This window comes from Nerophis ophidion, linkage group LG07 (assembly GCF_033978795.1).
Source record: "Nerophis ophidion isolate RoL-2023_Sa linkage group LG07, RoL_Noph_v1.0, whole genome shotgun sequence".
Classification (NCBI taxonomy): Eukaryota; Metazoa; Chordata; class Actinopteri; order Syngnathiformes; family Syngnathidae; genus Nerophis; species Nerophis ophidion.
In genome coordinates, this window is record NC_084617.1 from 57924600 (window position 1) to 57943388 (window position 18789).

The 18789-nt window shown below is 38.3% G+C and overlaps 1 protein-coding gene across 1 annotated transcript in view; it reads right to left on the bottom strand.

Moving 5' to 3' along the window:
- Positions 1-4896: 4896 nt before the first annotated feature.
- LOC133556591 (glutamine--fructose-6-phosphate aminotransferase [isomerizing] 1) overlaps positions 4897-18789 on the bottom strand; it is a 33093-nt gene continuing 19200 nt past the window's right edge. The window contains exons 15-19 of the mRNA XM_061906674.1: positions 16176-16290; positions 12654-12781; positions 12256-12423; positions 11611-11772; positions 4897-6240 (exon numbers count right to left, since the gene is read on the bottom strand). Of these exons, the coding sequence (XP_061762658.1) occupies positions 6196-6240; positions 11611-11772; positions 12256-12423; positions 12654-12781; positions 16176-16290 (618 nt within the window). The 3' untranslated portion in view covers positions 4897-6195. The remainder of the gene's footprint in view (positions 6241-11610; positions 11773-12255; positions 12424-12653; positions 12782-16175; positions 16291-18789) is intronic.

The window sequence follows — 18789 nt, forward strand, 5'->3', positions numbered from 1 at the left end:
GAGCGTCAGTCTTTTTCAATCAGTTTAATTGTTGCTTGTTATGGTTCTAATCACATCTACAGGTGTTTTCAACACCTAATTGAAAAGACCTTATTCAAATTCTGTTCTTAAGAGTTATGATCTTCAAGGGGCTGAATAATTTTGTCAATGAGATATTTGGAAAAATTTCCTTTTTTGGTATTTTGTAAAATACAGAGTTACAATTTAAGTTGCATTTGTCTATTTGACACATCTTTATTTGATATGACTAGTAACAAAATACGGAATAAACTTGCTAAAACACCCAAAGTGTGTGGGTGTTGAATAATTTTGATCACAACTGTGCATATATATAAATATATATATATATATACACATACGTGTCGTGCGCAACCCGAGGGTCCTTGGTTCAATCCCCATCTAGTACCTACCTCGTCACTTCCGTCGTGCGCTATACAAGTACAACCCATTTTTCATTTATATATATATATATATATATATATATATATATATATATATATATATATATGGACATAAAATTGCATATGGTTTTGTCCATATCACCAAGCACTAGTGTGAGGAGTCTGACTGCTAGGTACAATAACTGAGACAGTATACAAAAAAAAAGCGAGATTTTGGTGCCATTTATTTTCGGAAATTGAGGCACATCTGTAACAAACATCAGTTGCTTAAATGTGAAGAGTGGCCTCATCTCAAATAAATGCCTTACTTCTAATGGTGCATGTGGTTAAGTAAACAAAGAGCACCTAGGTATTTGGGGAAATACAGTACTGTAGTATCACAGTATGTTTAGATGTTTGTATTTAAGACAGAACCTCTTAGCAATAAAAGCAGTTTCTAGTTCATGTTTTTTTAAGGCACACCCCTAATATTGTTGTCCAGGTGGAAATCGGGAGAAATTCAGGAGAATGGTTGCCCCGGGAAATTTTTGGGAGGGGCACTTAAATTTGGGAGTCTCCTGGAAAAATCGGGAGGGTTGGCAATTATGGGGGAGAGGGAAGTCTGGGCTTCTCTGCTTAGGCTGCTGTCCCTGCAACCCGACCTTGGATAAGCAGAAGATGAATGGACGGATGGGTTTTATAGGCAGAATAGAGCGGCTCCCATAGGGTTTCATTGTAAGCGGACTTTTGATACCATTAATTTAGTATTTAGAAAGTATATATATATAAAAAAAAAAAAAAAAAAATTGATCTTGACTTACGTAAGAATTGTTAATGATGGGCTAAATTCCCAAAAACTGCAGTTACCCTTTAAACTTATGAGTACACATTTAATGTCTACCTTTATGATATTCTCCATTATTAAAAACTGTATACACTTATGAATGTGTTTGGTTTGTACACACCTACTGTTTTGAGGAATTTATAACGACAATAATAAAAGAGCGGAGTTGATAAATGTGAGCTAGCATAGAATTACTCCTGCTACCGAATTAGCACTTACCTTGGGATTGTGATAGCCACTTGTCGCCTTTCTGTGGAGCAAAAATGTACTTCGGACTGACCCAATTCCTTCTTCCTTTCTTCCTTAAAAAAAAAACCTGATCGTCAATGTGCTAAAAAGTCACATTTGGAAACAAATATCAGAAGCTAGGCGGCTAGCTGTCGAGTTGTTCTGTCGACGTCTGCTACCCAACGATACTGAGCATGCGCACAAACGCAAATATTTCAAATATTTGACTGGAATACAAAACTTCTCGAAAGCAGCTGCCTGGTATACCTCGTGTAAAAGGAGGGATTATAATTAAGTTTCTTTCATCTTATCTTCTGAACAGCAAGCATGTAAACAATTACAGCGTGAGAATATTCACTTTGTATATTAATGGAGAGTAAGCATGTAGACCAGGGGTGTCAAACTCATTTTAGACGGGGGGGGGGGGCACATTAAAAAAAATCTTCCAAGTGGGCCGGACAGGTAAAATCACGGCAAGATAACTTAAAAATAAAGACAAATACAGATTGTTTTCTTTGTTTAAAAATAGAACAAGCACATTCTGAAAATGTACAATTCATAATGTTGTCGGGTCTATTTTACACTTACATGATGCAGCTAACAGTATTCTATCTTTATTTGTCGTGTGTGGAAAACTTGAACTTCCGGGTTTTTCGGATCACCAATCACGGACATGCCAGGCTCTTCCAGTTTTCCGAGAATGTTCTATTCTGCAATGAATTGTCTTTGTGCTTTTTAGCAATTGTCTTTTCGTCAGTCTCACTCGTGCTCCACCATCAACCACCCCTCTCTCCTTCCCGGCTGCTGCCTTTAACAGTGACAGGTGATTAGATAAGCACGCCCAGGTGGGCTATCTACGCACCTGTCGCTGATACCAAATTCCTTCCTGGCCCACCCTGGTTTGTTACAGGACTGCAGGCCACGCCCCCCCTCCACATCGTTATTTATACTTTCTGAATAAATTATGTGATAATGTTCATCAGTCAACTAATTTTCAATCTATCAGGATAAAAAAAACAAAATCTAATTACAGGATGTTATTTAAATAGTTTGTTCATTTACCTCAACTGATGCACTAACATGTTTTTTTTTTTTCTTACATATGTAGCGATTAGAAAGATACAAATAATTGCTATTGCGACATCTAGCGGACACATCTAGAACAGCAGTTTTTTCATTCAAAAATTTCGGCTAATTTTTGTACTTCGCAAACTCATCCCGCGGGCCGGGTAAAACCTGTTTGTGGGCCGGATCAGGTCCGCGGGCCGTACGTTTGACACCCCTGATGTAGACAAATACATCATCAGGAAGTTCACATTGAAGCAAACAACTGTAGCATACATGTTTCGTTTTAATCACCGTTGCATGCTACCCGTCGCTTTTTTTGAGAATTCCATGAAATTCAACACAACACCAGAATAAAACATCACACACACAAAAAACCAAGAAAAAATGCAACTAGCACAAATCCTCCCAAAATAGGATTTGAAAACCAAAATGGCTGACGACTTTTGCATCTTTAATATATTGTTGACAATTTACGTCCTGTCATGATGACTACGCCTTTGCTAAAGTCCCCAAAAAGGTTTTAGTTTGTAGAATACAGTAATAATATTAGTAAAGAATAATAAAGAAAATGCACCTCAAAATGGGTAAATTAACTCTTTAAAGCCTGAACCAATAAAATATTGACGTTGTGGCTTGTGCAGCCCTTTTGAGACATTTGTGATTAAGGGCTATATAAGTCAAATTTGATTAATTAAAAATTTCAAATATTTTAAGGTAGCGCTTTTATTGGTCCTTCCCACCAAATCGATTATATATATATATATAAATATATATATATATATATATATATATTACAGAAATCAATTTCCATACGTGATTTTCAATTTGTATCATAATTGACACAGCTAGTCACAAAATATATTTTGTACTTTTAAAGCAAACTAAAACATAATACCTTTGTTTGCCTCTGTGATATTTAGAATGCATAAAATGCAATTGAAGACTAATTTACAGTTGCATGTCAGAATAATTGTATATATGTTTTCACACAACTTTGTGTTCCCATGAGTTCAGGTCGCTCTGCGAGAAGACAAAGGCTGTCTTTGTCCGTATCAAGCAAAAGGCCTGCCGCTTGTAAACCTCCACTGTGTGCGATGAGATGCGGCGTAGAGGTGTTGGTTTCTTTGATCTATTGGACAGCCACGGTAAGACCTGGTCATTACCCGAGATCTACAAAGCAGAGAGGGAGCAGACTTGACATCGCTCCAGGCACCTTTTCTTTGAACTGTTTCTGACCGAGTGCAGCAGTTGTTTATGACCCCCCTCCCCTTAAAAACAGCTGCAGCTATGTAATCAGAAAAGGCCCAAATAAGGAAGGCGTGGTACCCTTTTGTCAGAGCGTGGGACGACACTGTACTAGGGTACAGGTCGACGTGCTCTCCTCATTAGCTAAATTGAATCCTGTCTCTGTCTGATTCCTTGCTTCATGTCTTGTCTAATAGATGTCATCAGTGTTTAAACCTGACATTGCATTGCCTTATAGACCTGCTGTTTCAAATTTGGTACACACATTTTCAACAGTTTTACAATAAATATTTTATGGAACATTAAGTAATTTCACATTGCATCATCAAATTAACTGTTCATACAAATGTGTCAGTAAAAAAAAAAGTTTTTCTTACCTTATCCCTTTCAAATTTAGCAGTTTCTCTTCAGGTGTCTCTCGTTTTTTGTAGGACAGTCCTCTAATAAGTCAATTACTGCGGTCATGTGGATTATGCTAAAGTATGCATCTGATCTGATACGTCAGGTGTTTGGATAAAAAAAACTAATTACACAGACGATGTAGAGGGCTCAAAAACGTATGAACCACTTATGATACATTTGCTTTATACCTAAAGCGCTTCACTTGTTCCACATTTTGTTATCCAACAGCCATGTTCCAAAATGGAATAAATTCATTTGTATCCTCAAAATTCTACACGAAATACCCCATGATGACAAAGTGAAAAAGCTTTTCTAAACAAATTTGCAAATTTATAGAAAATATTGGTTTTAATATCTCTGGTGTACATCTTTCAATTTTTCTGTATGCAGCCCTCACTAAAAAAAGTTTGTAACAAAGTGGCCCAAAGTCAGCTGGGATAGGCTCCAGCTGATCATGACTCAAATAATACATACATAAAATGGATATACCGGTACTTCAATTAGGAACCTTATCTATCATTTTGACACATGGATGACAGAAACATGCAGTAAGTACAAAATATTAATTGGTGCATGCAATAATTATTTATTGCTAAGATTTAAAGTGATTTGGTGCCTTCCTTCATTAGTCAACATGTTTGATTTAATGGTGATTTATCCAACCTCCGCTGTTCACTTTTGGGGTCTCTCAAATATGCATATGGAACATAGACACACACAAACAAGTACTGAAAGAATATTCCATATCATTTTAATGTCCATTTAAATGCAGGATGTTGTGCAGACTTAACTGCAAAGTACAATAGTCAGTATTTATTTCCAAAAGTGCTGCACCATGTCCTCCAATGAGCTCACTTGTTTGCATCAACTGTGATACTTAAATAGTGTCCCATTGCACCACCCTGTTCAACGACTTCAATCAAAGAATACATATTTCAAAATATAGGATCAATTTTGAGGAGATATGCATATCTTGAAATTACACTTGATTGCAGAAGCCAGATGAACGTCAAAAGTGAGCAGTAAAAATGTTAACTCCAGCAGCTCCCGTTCCTTCACAGCTGTGCTTGAATAAAATGGGTTTGTGTGCATATATATTGTCTACACTGCCATGACACAATGTTTAACAGAATATTTAGTTTTTGGCTAAAAAAAAAATAAAAAAAATCAAAATACAGGTTTTGGTTTAGTCAAACAATCAGCTTGTTTGGTTTGACAGGACGTTTTTCTGCAACATTCACATTTAAAAATTACACGATAGAAAAAAAAAACCTGATTCCTTTTTTCAAGAACATGAAAAAGTATAAAATGAATAGCCACTACAAATGGTCCCGATTTTGTGTTTGCAGTAGCTGGGTGGAAAAGTGTGGGCTGGCACTAAGTACTGTAACTTCATCTCACTGGTAACACTTCATTGTGGAAGCACTGTCATATGCTCTTGACACGCAACAAAAAAATCAACAGTCGACCAGAAGCTTTCCAACGGTGTGTAAAAGACAAACAAAAGAATGTAACAAACGCATGTGTGGATCAAGTTACGATAACATAAAGACTGGACCCACCAGTGTAAACGCCGCTACTTCAGTAACTGGTGTGCGCACATAAATCCAACATGTTTGGCATTTATGAGTCCTGTGGCCCGAAATAAATTGAGTAAAGACACTTCAAATGATTAGCTGCCAAAACAGAAAGACACGACTACACTACAAATCATTGCACTTTAACAAAGTTGCTCCAAAATGCTTCCAGTGAAAATCATTTACTCACTGGTTGACTGCATAACTTGGACGCAGGAACATCCAGGTGGAAGCTACAGGTGCACCAAATTGGAGCGAGGGGGAGGATAACATTATCAGTGCCAGCCCAGACCATGGTGCCACCAGCAGCCTACGACAACACCAAGTTTAACAGTGAGATACAGAGATGAGACAGTAAAATACAAGTCAAATGTACTTGTAACAAATGTAACAAACAGGATGTTTTTTGTTTTTCTTCTTCGCTCCTTCGCCATGTGTCCTGCTGTGAGGTTCACTCCACTGTCACTGACTTGGCCAGGTTTCTTGGACAGTCCACCTGAGCGTACACGACAGATATTTTTAAACAAGGTCATGTAATACAGAGCTGTTTAGGATAAAAGTCACATTTTTCTTTTAAGGCAACAGAGTGTACACTGCAGATGCAACAATTACAGATTGATTGTACAATTATAGTCTGAGTAATAATCTGTTTTACTATTAACTTGAATACTATACATTGATTAATTAAAAAGCACTTTTTTTTTTTAATTTACATTCTTTAGAGATTTTAAATTAATTTATTACCGTTGGAAATCAAATGACATAATACTAAATAATAAATATATACAAAAAGTATTAATAAAAATAATCATGTAGGTTTTCATACCCAACTATCATCCATGCCTATTTATTCATTTTTAATAGCCTATGTATTTTATGCTGTGGTAATAACTGGAATGCATATGATTAGATTTCATGGTCTTGTGCTAAGGTCTTCAACACGAGGCCCACAGAGCTCCCGTCCAAAGGCAAAACCTAGTAACTCACTTCTAGCTGATTTTGAGAAAACAAAGGAAAACCAATCTATCTTGATGCTGTCTTACAAAGACCTACAAAGTCATCAAACGTATTGAGGTTTTTCTTGAGCTTTCATTTTCTTGTCGATTGAGCCATGGATTGAATCTGCTCATGAACGTGTGCATTTCCTCCAGATATTTTATCACAATCTCGGGTGGGCCCCATTCTGCGTTTGCACATTGGGCAAGAGCCGTGTACAGCGTTCAGTTTTTATTTTGACCTCCACAGTTATCTGCCCAAAAGAGTATGCAAGGGGAAGAATCAAGAACAATACATTTAATGAAGGTGCTTGCAACGTCCTGGGCCAATCTTCCAAATATCCCCTCGTGCCATAATATCACATAATCAGGTTGACCGTCGGCCCCCATTCGTGCAAATGTCTCATTAAAGACAATAAGGCGACTGACAAAGAAGCTCCGATTGGTCCCTTGAGATACTATGTTTTTCTGTTGTATCTACGCGGTTATGTGGTAGTTGCTAGGTCCTGCCATGCGCGTAACAGCTTACTTACGGAACAAATTACAATATCGCATACACTAAAGCATATCACCTAGGAACTCCAAAATTATTATCAGCTCAGTTTTGACAAAAATTGAGTTACTGAGTTTTGCCTTTGGACGGGAGTTTACTTCTTTTCCATTTTTTTTTCTATACTCTTTGTAATTTTCCCAAATATTTACATGTCTTCATATACACATTGCCATTGATCCAACACACTGTGGTGTCGTTTTGAAGTAGCATTTTCATGGCCATCCTAAAAACATGAATACATAATTATATTATTATATTAATGTCAGCATTTAAAGTAGCTCGTGATTAACAAATAATTTTCTATTAGTGCATTAGTTGCAAGCTAGTTATTAGTGGTGCTATACTATTTTCTTTAAATATCTTAGAATTACACATTACCAAAGTTCCTTTTGGATCATTTTAGTTTAAAAACAATTACAATTCTATACAAGATATATAAAAATAGGGACACCCCGCTCCATCTTTATTATCTTCTTGGGGGTCCTTTGCCTGGAATACAATGGAAGACCCCTGGTCTAGTGCTTTCATTCTACAAGCTCTTGCTGTTATGTAAGCATTTTACATTTGCTATATCAACTTACGATGCCTAAAGTTTATTCCAGTGGTTCTCAAATGGGGGTACGCGTACCCCTGGGGGTACTTGAAGGTATGCCAAGAGGTACGTGAGATTTTTTTTAAATATTCTAAAAATAGCAACAATTCAAAAATCCTTTATAAATATTTTTATTGAATAATACTTCAACAAAATATGAATGTAAGTTCATAAACTGTGAAAAGAAATGCAACAATGCAATATTCAGTGTTGACAGCTAGATTTTTTTGTGGACATGTTCCATAAATATTGATGTTAAAGATTTTTTTTGTGAAGAAATGTTTCGAATTAAGTTCATGAATCCAGATGGATCTCTCTTACAACCCCCAAAAAGGGCACTTTAAGGTGATGATTACTTCCATGTGTAGAAATCTTTATTCATAATTGAATCACTTGTTTCATTTTTCAACAAGTTTTAGTTATTTTTATATTGTTTTTCCCAAATAGTTTTAGAAATACCACTACAAATGAGCAATATTTTGTACTGTTATACAATGTAATAAATCAGAAACTGATGACATAGTGCTGTATTTTACTTATCACTCTTTTTCAACCAAAAATGCTTTGCTCTGATTAGGGGGTACTTGACTTAAAAAAAAGTTGACAGGGGGTACATCACTGAAAAAAGGTTGAGAACCATTGGTTCATTCAACGCAGACAGGAAAAAAGCAATCTTGAGCGTTATATGGTCACTGAATTTCCTGTTGCCATTTGATTACACTGAAATTAATCTGACTGTGTGGCTTCCTCCCACCTCCAAAAACATGCACCAGGGGATAGGTTGATTGGCAACACTAAGTGGGCCCTAGTGTGTGAATGTGAGTGTAAATGTTGTCTGTCTGTCTTGGCCCTGCGATGAGGTGGCGACTTGTCCTGGGTGTACTCTGCCGTCCGCCTGAATGCGGCTGAGATAAGCTCAAGCACCCCCCCCGCCGCGACCCTAAAAGGGACAAGCGGTAGAAATGGATGGATGGACTTCACGCTAAGCTACTGATTAGGGATGTAACGATAAACGGTATAATGATATAATGAGGCAAAACTCCCGACGGTTAGTATTATCGGTTTTGAAATATAATTATTGTAAAACCGCGATTGATATCTACACTTTGAGAAACTCACGGGACTGTTGACACTGCTCATTTACTGGTAAAGCAAGCCAGCACTAGCTAGCTTAAATGCTAACATGAATACTGGAGACATTAACGTCTCTCCCCAGTAGGACGCAACATATCCCAATCTAAACATGTAGAAACGCATTAGTGTGTGAACAACTTAGCTACTGAATTGTGCACAATAAACCTACAGGCTGTATGCTCTTAGACAAAGTGATCGACATATACTTGAAAGAATGACAAACTCACATAGCGTCACATAAACTGGAAGTGAAGCACCCCAAAAAGCTCCACATAATTAAAACTGAAAAAATAAACATAGTAAACACTTAAATGAAAATAATACGGCTCTTAGAAGTCCACTATGGACTGGACTCTCACTATTATGTAAGATCCACCATGGACTGGACTCTCACAATATTATGCTAGATTCACTCGACGTCCATTGCACAGGTCGCCCAGGGGGGTTGGGGGGATCCCCACATCTGCGGTCCCCTCCAAGGTTTCTCATTGTCCCATTTGGTTGAGTTTTTCCTTGCTTTGATGTGGGATCTGAGGCCGAGGATGTCGTTGTGGTTTGTGCAGCCCTTTGAGACACTCGTGATTTAGGGCTATATAGGTAAACTTTTATTCATTGATTCATTGAGAAGCCAGAACAATATGTTATATTTCTTCAAGGAAAGATATTGTGTCTTATTTATTTTATTTCTAAATAAAGTTTGGTTGAAATATTTTGGTGTGTGTTTAGGTACTTTTTGAGCATATTTAACAATACCGCGATAATAATGATAACCGTGATCATTTTGGTTACAATAACCGTGAAATTAAATATTCCAGGTTTTCCCACACCTTCATTTATTTGTGGCGGCCCGCCACGAAAGAATTACAGCCGCCACAAATAAAAAAAATTAAAAAATTTTTTTTTTTCTTTTTTCCGGCTTTTGACTCGCTCAACCTCTCATAAAAGCAATGGGACTCTGTCTGTGAATGGAGCTTGTAGTTACATATTATATAAATATGTAAATATTATATAAATATGTATATAATTATGTACATAAAGTGTTGTAATTATATTCCAACTCCGCGTTCTTCTTGGTCATCGCCGCTGCCACCCATCCGCCCCTCGCCACCCGATCACACCACCACAAATAGATGCCTGACCTGTGGGAAACACTGTATTCATATCGTTACATCCCTACTACTGCTTGTAAGTGACACATTTATATTCAACTAATCTCTTCAAGGAGTAACTTGCCACCAACATAACTTAGTTATAATGTTTTTACCTTTCCTCTACAAGACAAAAGAGCCACGTTCCGCGGGTGGCCCGTATGTCATTACTTGGACACCACAGCTTGACGTAATCATACATTGGAATCGTTCTTAGTGAGAAACATGTATATTAAATGACAAAATAGGAAAATATAGCTTATTTAGTGTAACGATTGTACTTACATGAAAGAGTCCTTCAATGCGCAATTATATTTCACATTCCCTGATTTCTTACACATACGCAGATGCAGGGGGTGTATGAATTCTAATAGGAAGCATGTCTTGCCGGTGTTGGCACTTGACATCCAGACTCTATTGAGCACAATGCCAGACCTAGTCAATAGTCCTGCTAGAACATCTCCAAGGAAACAAGCAGAGCAGCGTGTTGTGTTGGCGTCAACACCTGTTGACATTTAATAACAGCGGTGCTGCTCGGTAGGTTAGACTCCACGGAAGTGAAACGAGGTGACTGGTTCCAGCAACTCTGGAATTTTTTTTTTTTAATTCCGGTCGGTGAGGTGGTGGACGTGGTCATGGAGCTCTTTGCACATACACAATGTCTGCCTCATGGGGCTTCTAGACAAGCCGCTGAAGCTGGCAAAGTGCTTGATTTGATGAAATGCAGCGGAGCCTGCTTTTAAAGTGTATATATCGCTGATGATCAACCTCATTTACCCGTGGCAGCCTAAATCGTGACTTGAATCTAATTTATTGGGAGATTTTGATATTGTTACATCCCTAGTATCAGGTCTTTTTGGCAATGTGAAAAATGCGTTCACCCTGCTGTCTTTCCGCACTAGTTAAAACGGACACTGATTTCTTCAAAGGCGAGTTGTCCTACCAATCAGTGCAAGTCATACAGAACAGTCACAAGGCCTGTTTTTTAAGTGGCTGGTAACTGGGGTTCCTAACTATGCTGTTTGTTTTGTGTCATGTTTGTAATTCACATTGCTTTCTGAAATAAACTTTCAAAAAAGTATTATTTTAACTTGAAGAAGGGTTGACATTAAAAACACGGACTTTCACTAAATAAAATGTGGAAAAACAGACGAGACGTTGAAGAAGTCCTAGCCCAGTTATGCATTTTTGGACCTTTTTCCCCTTGAAAATTTAGGCTTTACTGTAATGAATTTTAAATGTTTTCATGTGGAATTTTTAGACGGCAACTGAGTGTCACTCAGTTGGAGCTTCACTTGTATTCCGATCATGCCTCATTATTATATAAAACAATGACATGGTGGCGGTGTCAAAAAGCGTGCGGTTGGTGGCTGCATGTGAAGCCAAACGCTTTGCAGATGTCGAAGCAGACGAGTGTGAAGTGGCGGGACGTGCAGGCACTTACGTCGTAACCTCGGAGCACGGCCAGGTGGAAAGCGAGCAGCTGCAAGGGGATGACGCTCAGGATGCCCTGCAAGCAGTCCACGCAATGAGGCACTTTGATGGTGCGGCCCGAGTTGCTGATGCTCTCGAAGTCGTCCCGGTCGCAGATGACGATGGGGCGGCCCTGCCCGCCAATCAGAGAAGGAGAATTTAAAAAAGTCGATTGGACTGATGGCACTTCACACCCGTAATGAGGTCATCCAGAACCACAAGCGCTCCCCAAACTCAAATTGTTACTTTAAACTAACACTCAATATAAGAGCAATGAAGTTTTCATTGTACATTGCTACACTCACTTGCCATATTATTAGGTACACAAGCAGAACCGGCTCTAGGCTTTTTGTGGCCCTAAAGGAGTTCTTAAAATTTTTGACCTTAGGTCCCAATTTTTCCACTTTGAGTGGGACCCACTCAAAATATTACCACTTAATGAAAATAATAACTTTCTAATAACAGTATTATCCTTATCAAGGCAGGTTTTTTGATGAGCGCTTGTGTTGGATCTGGATTGTCTTTTGCAGGCTACATGTCACATAATTAGAATAGCTAGATAAATTGCAGTAATAGTTATGGTTCTATTGTAGAAAATTGGTAGAGTTTGTCTTACCTGGCGGGCTACAACTTGCTGCAGGGCATTCTGACATTTGGTGTAAGTGTTGTCTTTCATGATGATCATGATGACGGGCATGAGCTTGTCCACCAGGGCCAGTGGTCCATGTTTCAACTCCCCGGCCAGGATGCCCTCAGAATGCATGTACGTGATCTCTTTGATTTTCTGTGTGCGAAAGTTTAAGACATGTATTGTTTTAAACTAACAATGCCGTTTACTCAGGAGAACTGAAATTGGGTGTGAACTATGTACGTCATGCACATTGATTGTTAAATTGTTTTTGTGTGAACTTTTCTGGGGGTTCAATAGTTTCTCTGACTTGAATGGGAGTCTAAAAGCACAGAGCTAGAGAAAAACACAAGAAGAAGTCAGCAGAGGACAGATGCTTTCCTCACCAGAGCGCCCTCCAGGCAGGTAGCATAATGGTAACCTCTGCCCATGATCAGTACGCTCTTCTGATGGTAAAGCTCTGTTGCCAGCTTCTGGATCTCATCATCCAAACTGAGGACCTCCTTGATCAGATCTAACACAAAAACAAATAATGATTACCGTGCTGACATTATTCTGCAAGGCGAATTTAAAGTAAGTTAGAAACATATTGTACAAAGTTGGAAGGTGCAGTGTTCATTATGAGAAACCGAGTGTCTAAACATTGTTGTACTGTTAAGTTTACCATTCAGGACACGCCATCATCTGCTTTAGATATCCAAAAAGTCATGCGAGGACCCAAGAGAAGAGCCGCACCTCCCTACTCTCTTTCTTCATGAGTAGTAGTTCTCTTTATTTGGATTAGCAGCAAATAAAAACACACTAGCAGACTGCTTGATCTACACCCTAAAACTCTTGCTAAAACCCCACAATCTATCCAGCCATCAATCCATTTTCTAACGCTTGTCCTTTTGGGAATCTAACGACACCCAATACAAGTACTGTTATAATAGAACATAAAGAATGCTGTGTTGGAAAGGTGCTAATTTGACAATATATTTGAATATACTAGTTTTCTTACTGATACGATGATGCAACATTGTACAGCTCTTTCTTTCCGCTACCGATAGATGTAGCAGCTCTTCCCGCGAGCCAATGCCAGTTCACATGTGGTTTAATAAATGAATGCTTCTTTTTTTGTGAAGTCTTCAAAAGGATTTGACAAATAAACACTGCAAAAAATAAGACAAATGCTAAGATGTACGAATAGAAAAAGTCAAAATAGTAATTAAAAAATATATTGATCAATAGTCATCTAAGATAGTTTTTCTACTATTAACAATTAAGGCAGGTTAACAACATATTTAAACATCTCTGACTGTAACAGTTAGTAAAACTATAAAGTAGCTTTGGCTGGGCAGTTTTCTTTTAATACTGCCGGTCACTTCTTTTTATTTTTCTGCATAGACACAGTCTGTTTACGTGCATGATTTATATTCTGTCACTTTGATTAATAAGTGTAACTAATAAAAACTGATCAAATCTGGACCGCATGGAGTGCCTTTAAATGACTTTAAATACGCAGGCATAGTTTCCGCACGACCGCTGCAATAGAGCACACATGAGAGCGGTGGTGTGTGGGTACTGTGATTTGGGTGGCAGCAAACAGTGGAGATTTTTAATTAAAATACATTTGTTAAAAGTACAATTTTAATGTCTGTGCATTTATCATAAAAAAGAAAGAAGGATATGGCAAGCAAACAATCTTAAATCCAATCTATTCCCTTTAAAATATGTATTGAGGCTACCAAGTCTGTTTTATCATATTACTTAATTAATCAAAAGTTACTTGATTAATTAAAAAACCTAATCAATTGATTACTAAATTTTTTAGATGATCGATAGCTGCAGCCCTAAAAGACCCCTTAGCCCTAGCTCAAATATTGAGCACTTTATAGTCTTTGCAAATTACACATGGCGCAGTAGGAGAGTGGCCGTGCGCAACCCGAGGGTCCCTGGTTCAATTCCCATCTAGTACAAACCTCGTCACGTCCGTTGTGTCCTTGAGCATGACACTTCACCCTTGCTCCTGATGGGTGCTGGTTAGCGCCTTGCATGGCAGCTCTCTCCATCAGTGTGTGAATGGGTAAATGTGGAAGTAGTGTCAAAGCGCTTTGAGTACCTTGAAGGTAGAAAAGCGCTATACAAGTACAACTCATTTATCATTTACAATCCGAAGGTAAAACTTGGGCATAATTTCAAACTTTGGAAAAACTACAGTGCATCCGGAAAGTAGTCACATTGTTTCACTTTTTACAGATTTTGTTATTTAACAGCCTTATTCTTAAATTAAATAAATTAATTATTGTCCTCAAAATTCTACAGACAATTAACGCATACATATTAGAAGTAATATTTCAAATAGAGCTGTCCGATAATGGCTTTTTTGCCGATATCTGATATTCCGATATTGTCCAACTCTTAAATACCGATATATATATATAGTCGTGGAATTACCACATTCCATCCATCCATTTTCTACCACTTATTCCCTTTAGGGTCGCTGGTGCCTATCTCAGCTACAATCGGGCGGAGGGCGGGGTACACCCTGGACAAGACCCTATCTTCGCCATCTCACCGCAGGGCCAACACAGACAGACAACATTCACACTCACATTCACACACTAGGGCCAATTTTTGTGTTGCCAATCAACCTATCCCCAGGGGCATGCCTTTGGAAGTGGAAGGAAGCCGGAGTACCCGGAGGGAACCCACGCATTCACGGCGAGGACATGCAAACTCCACAAAGAAAGATCCCGAGCCTGGGATTGAACCCTGACCACTCAGGACCTTCGTATTGTGAGGCAGACGCACTAACCCCTCTGCCACCGTGAAGCCCGAATTACCACATTATTATGCCTAATTTTGTTGTGATGCCCCACTGGATGCATTAAACAATGTAACAAGGTTTTCCAAAATAAATCAACTCAAGTTATGGCAAAAAATGCCAACATGGCACATTATTTTTTTTAACATGCCTCAAAACAGCAGCTTGGAATTTGGGACATGCTCTCCCTGAGAGAGCATGTAGAGGGTGAGGTGGGCGGGGATGGGGAGTGTATATTGCATCGTCCGGGAAGAGTTAGTGCTGCAACGGGTTCTGGGTATCTGTTCTGTTGTGTTTATGTTGTGTTACGTTGCGGATGCTCTCCCGAAATGTGTTTGACATTCTTGTTTGGTGTGGGTTCACAGTGTGGCGCATATTTGTAACAGTGTTTAAGTTGTTTATACTGCCACCCTCAGAGTGACCTGTATGGCTGTTTATCAAGTATGCTTGCATTCACTTGTGTGTGTGAAAAGCCGTAGATATTATGTGACTCGGCCGGCCCGCAAAGGCAGTGCCTTTAAGGTTTATTGGCGCTTTGTACTTCTCCCTACGTCCGTGTACACAGCGGCATTTTAAAAAGTCATACATTTTACTTTTTCAAACCGATACCGATCATTTTGAAACCGATACCGATAATTATTGATATTAGATTTTAAAGCATTAATCCGATATTAGACATATTTAATTTCAATATAGATCATGTGCATTTATACGAAAAATTAAAGATGGTCGTGCGAGCAGAAAAATGTAACTGATTATTCAATTAATCGAACAAACTTATTGGTAGATTACTTAATTACTAAAAAAATCAATAGCTGCAGCCCTCGAGCGCAATGTGTTCTTAGTTAATCACATATACAGTTTCACTCAAAAATCTAGAATAAGCAATACCCCTTTTAAATTTCATCTATTTTCAATAGATGGCCGATCATTCTTTTTTTGTGACCGTTCTTAATATTGAATACTATTTATATATATTACAGTATACAATTAATATCTGGGTTGAGCTACTTCAATGTTTTTTTGGTTTATTGCAAGGTTATACACTTTTTAAATAAGTCAACTTACAATGAAGTTTGATAAATTTGGTAACTCTGTTTACCTGGAAGCACCCCCAGGCCTTGAATTATCTCACGACGTCTTGGCTGCATGGAAATCCTGTCATCACACATCATCAGCGCAAACATGATCAGGGCCACAAACTGGCTTGTGTAGGCCTGCATAAACAAAAGCAATGCAATATGTGTTAGCGTCAGCCATGAGTGTCCATGGACATACAAAGCACAAACAAATGGATTCAGGCAAAGCAATCTGATTGGATGTTGGTTTTGTGTGACTTACGGTAAGTTTTTTTGAACCACAAAAAAAATAGAATAAGCATTAAGATACTGCTTCAAACTTTGCTTTTTCAATGTTTCTGAAGCCTATCTCTTTTCTGCTCTGATAATGAAATCTGTCTCCAGTTACTAATCTGCAACAGATGCGGTTGTTAGTATTCGGCAGGCAAATGTGAAACTCGGTCAAACAAGCGATCATCCTGGAACTCGGTGAATACGCAACATCACGTCACGAAACAATCCTCTGCAACCTGACGCCTGCTGTCATCATCCACGTGCTGTTCCTTTCATACATCTTGGTGCAAGTTCAGGGGCCTAGGGAGTCTAGGACCAATGTAATAACGCTTAAGGTTTAATAACGCTTAAGGTTTTTCTTCACCAACCTTATATTTAACAAACAATTTGTTCCCATTTCAATAACTTTCTCCTATTTTTTTCAAGCTTAAATGCCCAAAACATTCAGTCACATAATTCATGAAGTCAGTCTTCCACTGATTCGTGAGTCGACATGCCAAACAGTACTTCATCATCACCCAAAATTTTGAAATTAAAATCCATGACGATTACATTTAATTTGATAATTGGAGGTCAAAAGCTTTTTTTTACGACTTTCAAAGCAGAACACATGAAATTATGGTCCAATATACTGGAGTTGTGGGATGTGACACATGTTCTCCGGTGATTTGGTGATCTAGGTTGTGCAGCGCTGCTTGTGTGTGGCCCAGCCAGCCAAGCAGTAAATGATGGCGTCTCTGAGGCGTGCTTGCAAGCTCTGGAGCAGCACCACTCAAGTCCCTGAGCCAAGTCCACGGGCTGGGCCAGGAAGGAACCTGCGTCACTCTCCCTCAAACAAATCGGCCCAGATATTATTACTTGTGAGCAATTGTGTGTATATACACTCACTGGTCACATAATTAGGTCCACCTGCACAATTAATAAGTTCCAAATGCACAAACGCTTTAAAGTATCTGGTATCTCAAATTATCATGACCTGAAGCTACTGGTCCTTGAGATGATGATGTCAGCGTTACGTTTACACTGGAACCAGTAAAGAGGAAAGCTGGGTTGTATTCCCTGTCACTGGGTGTTGGCTTCATTTCGTAGATGATGATACCAAATTTAGGAGGAAAATTTGCCAAATATGATAAACACATGAAAATACAGCACAACCTGCGATAAAGCGCGATTTTTGGGGAAACTCGTCAATACGCTGTCATATGTGCCAACACACTGTCACGGTATGAAAATTTCTTATCATGGCTGTTGTGACCTAAATTATTAGTTATTACCATTGTATTTTAAATGTGCTCAAAATTTTCAAAACATATTTATACTGAAATCTTTTAACCAAGTTTTATTTAAAAAAACCAACACATTCAAAATTATTTCCTTTGTAGAAGAAACATTATTGTAGATAAAAACACTGTTTCATGTACCTCAAGTAATAATTATATGTGCATATGAATGCAACAAAAGCATTACAAAGCAATGTAATATGGCAGAAACAAAAAAACAAATAACTAAAATGAATGTAAAAATTGTGCAAGATAGCACTTTATGGACATAAGAAATTCAAAAATAAAAACCAATGTAAGAATTTTGAAAGGTGGCACCTGATGGCCATAAGATGTAACTGTACTTTTTGTCCATATGGATAAAAATAGTGTTCATGTATGAGATCTAGTCGATATTATCCATAGGGCTGCCAATTATGGCCAAAGTAATCATTAAGATTATTTGTATCAATATTCAAATCATGATACTGATTATTAGGAAAATCAGTGTTGGGGTGTGAACGTAACACTATCATGTAATTTGTAATGTCTAAAAAAAAAAAAAAAAAGGCTATATATCATGGGTGTCAAACTCTGGCCCGCAGGCCAAATTTGGCCCGCCGTGTAATTTCATTTTGCCCATGAGGTAATATCAAATTAAGATTAGAGCTGGCCTGCCGGTATTGTTCTGCGGCTGTGCCTCTGTAACACCGCATTCACCGCTGATACTCAAACTTGTCAACCCTCACGATTTTCTGGGGAGAACCCCGAAGTTCAGTGCCGCTCCCGAAAATGGTTAAACAGCTCGCTCCCAATCAAAAGGGACTGGGTTCAAATCCCAGTCAGATCGATCAGGTAACTAGAAAAGCTTCAGCTGGTGGAGTTAAGCTTTTATATCACAGTTTACTGAGACAGGTTCTCAATTAAATATGTCATTGGGGCCCGAAATCTCCCTTTAGGAAGACCAGTAAATTATTTTATCCTTCAGGTCTTCCATTCACGTTCACTGTTCACCTACAAGGCCACCAGTTGTATGTGCTAGCAAAAGATGCAAAAACCTCATTCTGTTTTTAAATTGTTTTAGGAGTCTTTTTACGTGTTTTAG